Source organism: Aulonocara stuartgranti (assembly GCF_965226115.1).
Source record: "Aulonocara stuartgranti genome assembly, chromosome: 13".
In the NCBI taxonomy this organism is placed as follows: Eukaryota; Metazoa; Chordata; class Actinopteri; order Cichliformes; family Cichlidae; genus Aulonocara; species Aulonocara stuartgranti.
In genome coordinates this window covers 562,588-569,451 of record NC_138949.1, presented here as the reverse complement: position 1 = coordinate 569,451, position 6,864 = coordinate 562,588, and the positions used below count along the sequence as shown (strand labels likewise).

General features: G+C 41.8%; 1 protein-coding gene across 2 annotated transcripts; it reads right to left on the bottom strand.

Moving 5' to 3' along the window:
* Positions 1 to 1,417: 1,417 nt before the first annotated feature.
* On the bottom strand, positions 1,418 to 4,619 carry tlx1 (T cell leukemia homeobox 1). Of its 2 annotated transcripts, none has more exons than XM_082556872.1 (3): positions 4,072 to 4,619; positions 3,128 to 3,365; positions 1,418 to 2,296 (listed from the first exon to the last, which is right to left on the bottom strand). In XM_082556872.1, exons 1-3 carry the CDS (start codon positions 4,520 to 4,522, stop codon positions 2,086 to 2,088), a joined length of 900 nt encoding a protein of 299 aa, XP_082412998.1. In that variant the 5' UTR covers positions 4,523 to 4,619; the 3' UTR covers positions 1,418 to 2,085. The 2 variants fall into 2 exon arrangements, with proteins under 2 accessions (XP_082412998.1, XP_082412999.1); XM_082556873.1 differs by having other exon boundaries at positions 3,128 to 3,329.
* Between the last annotated feature and the right edge of the window lie 2,245 nt (positions 4,620 to 6,864).

Sequence of the window (6,864 nt, the reverse complement as noted above, 5' to 3'; positions counted from 1 at the left end):
TCAGGAGATAATCTTGATTTATATGTAGGTTACTCTAAAGCAGGGGTGTCAAACTCAAATACACAGTGGGCCAAAATTCAAAACTGGAGCAAAGTCGCGGGCTAACGTTAATATTTACTGAAAAAAAAATCTTCCTCCAGATTTAAGAATGAATCTCTTCTTATGGACTCAAACAAGTTTTTCTGAAAAACTGAATATGGAACAAGCCAAGCTTAATACTAAACAATATATATATTAGCTGTATAATACCAGTAGGCCAGCTCTAATAATAATTTGGTATGGCTTTGCGGGCCAAATGTAATTAGGCTGCGGGCCAGAGTTTGACACCTATGCTCTAAAGCCACACTTCCACTGTCTGGTACTGCTCAGCTCACTTTGATCTAGGCACATTTCTCTGTGTTGTTCTCCATTTAAGACAGAGCTCACTCAGAGGACTCTAGGGTGAGCTCGGAGGCAACACATGAAGCTCACATCATCATTATCTTACTCAGGGCATTTATTCTGGCCTGACCAGCAGGACGTTTTGCTGTGATCCTGGATGTGCAGTGGATTCTTTCGCTGCCTTGTTGTCTTTCTTAAACATAAGATTGGGATGTGTTTATTAATGTATACGTATCACAGCCCCAACATTTTGATTTAATCTGATTTCAGGCTGTTGCAGGGATGTGTGTGTGTGTTGGGGGAAAGGAATTCCAGGAAGCTCCAGTGTGGATCAGCTTCAGCGGCTCAGCACTGATGTTTCTGAGTGGATGATGAAATTCTCCTTCAGCCTTTCAGAAACCAGTCCTGGCAAATGTCACATCACACATGTATACACGCACAAACCTGCTCCTGCAGTCTGTTGGCATCAGTGAAAAAAAGCAGAAAATATCCACATTTATGTTTTTGTTTATACACGAATGTATGAGAAGAACTACATCTGTCTGACAAAAAAATAAGCAAAACAAAATTCAAACGCCTGATTTGCATCTGGAAGTGCTGTGAGAAGTGACTGACAATCAGTGAGATACTTCAACGATAGCCTGCGAAGAGAATTCCATCTACTTAAATTACAGAACATAACACAATCATAGTATTTGAAGAAATTCATTATTTTTTCACTTCAGCCATTAGCGTGTCACACGGGGAAAACTACGGCATACGTGTACACACACACACACACACACACACACACACACACACACACACACACACACACACAGTGGGCAAAAAATGAACACACGGCAGCTTTGTGTCATTGTTTTTTGGTGTCAGGTCTAAGATCCTTTGCTTTACAGTGGTGAAAATACAGTCTGTAAAAGCCTTTTACAAAAATAAGAGAAAAGAAAATGTAATATGAGCTAAACTGTGGTGAAAAGTGTGTTTTTTGTTAAACGTACTTGTAAAGTGCCATGGTATTTGTTCCCCCATTAATCGGATGATTTTGGACCATATATAGCCGAGCTGCAGTAAGACGGGGTGAAACACACAGGTTTACTCTTCTCACTCTCGCTGTTATTCATCTCAGGTGATAAAATAAGTGCTCTTTTATGCTGCTGTAAGCCAAAATTCATTTCATGTGCATGACATAGTGTAGGATAATATGGAACACAAAAAGGTGAAAACTTGTGTCCAGCAACACAAGTCAACAGATGAAAAGTGGCAGTTACATCACAAACTGCTGTGAGGGGCTGGATAGACACTGATTGCAGAAGCATATTCTTTTTGTAAGAGACCCCATATGAAAATACGTTATTTAGCCATTAATCATTTAGTCTCTTTTAGGAAATTACAGTAGCTACAACAACTCTTCGATGCCACTCTGTAACACTGTCCATCAGTACTCCTCCAAATTATTCCCGAAGATTAAACCTTGGTGTCTGCAGAGCTGGATTCACTCCAGACCACTGAAGGATCCACCTCAGACTGTGATCCCCATTAAGAGCGAGTAGTGCTGGGGGACTCTGTCTGATGGCGCTTCAATGTCTGTCTGACAGTAGATGGGTGACAACAAGAACAGGGACATGACCTTGCATGTAGGCTTTAGCCAGCTTCTCTGCTATTAAGCAGTCTCTCGGACACCCTGCTGGATGGTTTGTGCTGATTCTACTCGCAGGCAGTTACGCTGCTTATCTTTGCGGTATTCTCGTTCCATGGCTGCAGGCTCTGCAGAGCAAATAGAGAGCTGTTCTGTAGGCACAGCGGGTCTGGGGTCACGGGTTGGTTGATCGTCTTCTGGAAGGCCTCCTGCTGCAGCTGCATGAGGATCCGATTGGCCTGCTGCCGCTCAGCCTCCCGCTCTTCCGCCGTTTGCCGCCTGTATCAACAACAGAGTGACATGAAATCGAGCACAGATTCAGCACAGTGTACAAACACGAGCTGTGACACTCCGGGGGATCAGAATCAGGCTACATCGGTTTGTTTTGGGAGAGACACAGAGAATTTGGAGAGTTATGCTGTATGTTTTCATGTAGCTCAACTGTCTAACTAAAATAGGCTAATGCAAACAGTTTCTTTCAAATATCAGTGATGTTTGATCTTTAATAGTTATTATTATGAAAATGTTTTCTGTTGCTGAATTTGCTCTTAAAAATGTAGAAATGGGAAAGTAGTATTAAAAGCCTTTCCTGAGCTTTTCTGTAACACAGAAAATTATTATTTCCAGGACAAAAAAAGAGATTTCTACAGACAGAGAAATGTTCAACAATATTACCACATTTTAATAGTCACAGAGCCAGAAATCTTCACAGAGCGCCTGTTTCAGTGTCTCCAAGTTGAGCTATATACATGCCAGTAGCTATTAGTAGGCTCATTTCATTTGAATTCATTTGTCCAATGGCCTTGTTAAATTGGGAGGAAGTTTTCTGCCTTCAGGCACTTCACCACAATCCTGCAATGAAATTAAGCTACACAGCCTCTACCTCTATGAGGATTTACGGTAAATGTGCAAATAAGAACACAACAAGATAACGTCACAAAAGGGAAACTCATGGTGGAGTATTTGGATCCAAGGAGACCTTTAAAAAACACAGATGGTTTTCCTGACACCCCCTAGGAACCAAATAGACACGCAGTCTTTGATAAAGAATGTCTGTTCAGCGCATGTTCGGTAGATTTTGTACCAACGCGTATACACTGGTAACTTCACCTCCACTTGGTGCGTCTGTTTTGGAACCAGGTTTTGACTTGTGCGTCGGTCATCTTCAGTGCTTTGGCCAGCGCAGCACGTTCAGCCGACGCCAGGTACTTCTGCCGGTGAAAGCGTTTCTCCAGCTCACAGATCTGCAAGCGGGTGAAGGACGTCCGGGGCTTTTTCTTCTTCGGCGGTGTCCGGTTCTGATAAGGGTGACCTACACGACGTGTTACAGTGAGGGGTGAGAGGGACACTAAACAGGAGAGAAGGGCAGAAGGACGAGAAAGGAAAGGACAGGATGAGACAGGACAGGGAAGCAGGATATGCAGAGCAAAAAGAAACCGAGAGCGCACCAGCAGCGTAGCAGGAGAAAAGCAGCTCCGTAAAAATAAATAAAACTATTACATATATCACACGTATCAATAGTTTCCTTTAATATAATGCAGAAATCATTTTTTAAATTATGTATATATATTTTAATTCAGGGATTGAAAAACCATGGGCAAACCACCACATTGCCTTACGGCAAATCAGCCACATATTTAGTTATAAACAAAATTATATTTTCAAAATTTAAAATCAATATTTTTATATTAGAAACACGGTGCAGTTACTAAACACTAAAATTCCGGAGAGGCAGCCACAGGTTTTCACGCGTATTCTGTCTGTGTACAAATTACTGCTGAGAAGAACGGATTCTTCTCTTCCCCCCGTTTTATTGTAAGTGGACATTTGCTTTTAATTAAAAAGTACCGAGTTTAAACTAACGTTTAGTATTGCTATTTTATCCTCTCTCCCACACACACTCATATTATTCTTTTTTTATTTTAAACAATGAATAATCGGGCTACAAAATGAAGAGAGGCCGCAAAACAGTCTGCCAGGTACATTTACATTTTCATCATAGGAAGGACCAATAAATACTACTTCTAGCAATTCTAATAATAATAAGTGGATACCTGTGAATCTGTCTTTAGTGTAGCGTCGATTGCTCTCCATCCATGGGAACGTGAGCGCTGTCAGGTTGTTGATGGTCCCGCTCATCGCAGGCATGGAAGAGTTCCCGGCGCTCAGAGGCCGGTGAGCGGGGACACGGATGACCCCGGCGGAGTTGACGTTAGCACCGTTCATATTCACGCCCATACTCATTTGATAAGCACCGCCGAGGGAAGACATCCCGCACGCGCTGCCGGTGCCGTTATATCCGCTGCTGTTGCACGTGAAACCTCCGTTCACGCCGCCGCTCGCGCCGCTGTTGTAGGCCAGGTGTCCGTAGTCCGGCTCGTGCATCCTCGTGCCCAACATGCAGCTTTGCTCCACGTTGCTGAGGATCTGATCGATGCCAAAACTGATGGACTCCACTTGCGCGTGCTGCTGCAGGTGCGCCCCCAGTATCCCCATGTGATCCATGGCTTCCACGAGCCGCCGCGAGCCCCCGCTCCTGCGCGAGGAATTTAGGCTGCTTCACGCGCCACTTCCTGAACTCTAATGTATGTGCTCACGCGAGCTCCGGCAGTTCTAGTGCATGCGTCTTTCTGTGTGCGTTTGCAGGAGAACCCCAACACCCCCACATCCCATACTCCCCTCCCAGCGCACGAGGACACCAGTCAAACTGCCAGAGATTAGACAGAGATGAAGATCCGGTTTCAGGCCTGCGAGCTCAACTGGTTAAACAGGCCACTGCTCTCTAAAACACAAATTAACCGCCGCACACGATCAGTTGGAAACAATTGAAGATGTTTGTGCTTTTGGCACTTTTTTTGGACATTTACTGTGCGGGCCTTCAGGCCTTCAGCCGAATATTTAGCTTAACAACCTGAAACAAACCGTTTGTGCTCTTTCTTCATTCTCTGACGCTAAATTCTGTAGTTTTCATTTGTTCCAGCGCTGGTGTGAATTACCGCAGGGAAAAGATTGAAAATTCAGTTTGGGCCATTTTCTCCCAGCTGCGCGGCGCTGAGCTAAGAGGAGCTGTAGAAATATGAATGAAGAAAACAAAAACGACATTTTTTTTGCTTAAGGGAATTTGAGTAGCATTTACACATTTTTGTTTTTTTTGTTTTTTTAACATTTCATACATTTATCTCAGCAACAGTGTTTATAGACCCCGCAGGTAGAGAAAAAATGCATTGAACCCCGTTACATTTAAATTCTGTGATCGGCCGACGGTCTGACGGCTGAAGTGGCTCCGTGAACTGAACTCTTTGCAATGGCCCCAGTTCAAAGAACACAACGCAGTCAATTTTAATCTATGCTGCAAAAATTGGGAACATTGATAGTTTGGTCTAATGGGCTCAAATATGAATCACTGAAATAAATGAATGGTACGCTGCTCCTTTGTTGTTGCATCGACATCATTAATTCATGTTTAGAGGGATGATGGGACACAAACACCGTTTAACCGAAACAGAACTGCACACGGTGCTGCTGGAATGTTTTCCCCGCAGACAATAAAACTAACATAAATTTCAAAATTGAAGTTAATACACACAAATAGCATGTTGTTTTTCGACAGTTATTTTAAATATTAACGATTCTGGAAATGATCAATGACTATGCGCGGATTTAAATTAGGACGATATTTATCGCAGCTTAACAGAACAAACAGTTCTAAATTTATTCAATCGTGGATCGTAGATCATAGCAATATTAAAATTAATATAGTAACTTTTATATTTTGCTTATTTCAAGACACAACTATAGAAACTCCTCGTCAAGTGAATGAAAAATTAAACCGCACAGTTTATTGATTTTCTCTCCTAAAAGCCACTGGGACTTAATTACTTAACGTGGGGATTACTCTTTGATACCTTTAAAGAGTTTTCACTGGCCAGTCGGTCGACATCAAATTTTAATGCCTAGCAGCGTTTCTGCACACTAAAGTGCAGGTCTTCGTTTAAAACGGGACCGATAATGAACATTAGGGGAAAGGCTGCTAAATTACAAGGATCAAATGCAGTAGCTCACTAATACAACGCAAGACTGAACTTAACTCCAAGCGTGGTTTCAAGGAAATCAGTTCTGGAAGTTTTATCTCTTCATGAAAAGCAGCTTTAAAACGGAATACTGCACTAAAACACAGCTGCTGTTTTTTGGAAGTACATTTCCTTGAACTAAAGTGATTTTCAGAAATAATTTTATTTATTACAAAATGCGAGTTTATGGCTCCAAACATGAACGAGCATTTTAGCTCTAAACTCTGAACTTTCTACTGGGAAAAAAAATCAGCTATAGAAAACTGAGTGTGTGATTAAAGCGCTAATATGTCACTGAGAGGCTCCGACAGTAAACTAAATGATCAAGTCGCCGTTTTCATTTCAGCCCAAAGGGCCTCATGGAGTCTGGAAAAAAACTTGACTAAAATGGAAACAGGCTCTTTAAGCAGCATAAGCAGAATAATCACCGTTAACTGAAGCTGAAAAGTATTGCCTGTAGAAAAGGCTACCACAGAACATTATAGAGCCAGAGTACTTTTACACATTTGTTTGATCACTGCACCGAGTACTTGTGTCATGTCTTCTGATCTGATTTTTTAATAAGGTTTCTCAGTTAAAAAAATAAAACTTAAAACCTTAGATGACACCCGAATCCCTATTTACTAGAATCTTACACTCTTTTTATGCTTCTTTTGTGTGTGTGTTTGTCTTAATTTTTCTAGTTTAGTGTTTATGACGTTTACAGTCATAATAAATAAAAAGAAATTTAGAGAGCACAGTTTCGTGGGCCCCGCAGACTGGTGTTTAATGTTTTTT

Bases quoted from the DNA above. Each gene is read 5' to 3' on its own strand.
- tlx1 (XM_082556872.1), bottom strand. From the start codon at position 4,522: ATGGATCACATGGGGATACTGGGGGCGCACCTGCAGCAGCACGCGCAA. The intron at 3,366-4,071 runs GTATCCACTTAT...TCTCCTGTTTAG, and splicing joins CACTAAAGACAGATTCACAG to TGTCCCTCTCACCCCTCACT. The intron at 2,297-3,127 runs GTGAAGTTACCA...TTGTTGATACAG, and splicing joins AACAGACGCACCAAGTGGAG to GCGGCAAACGGCGGAAGAGC.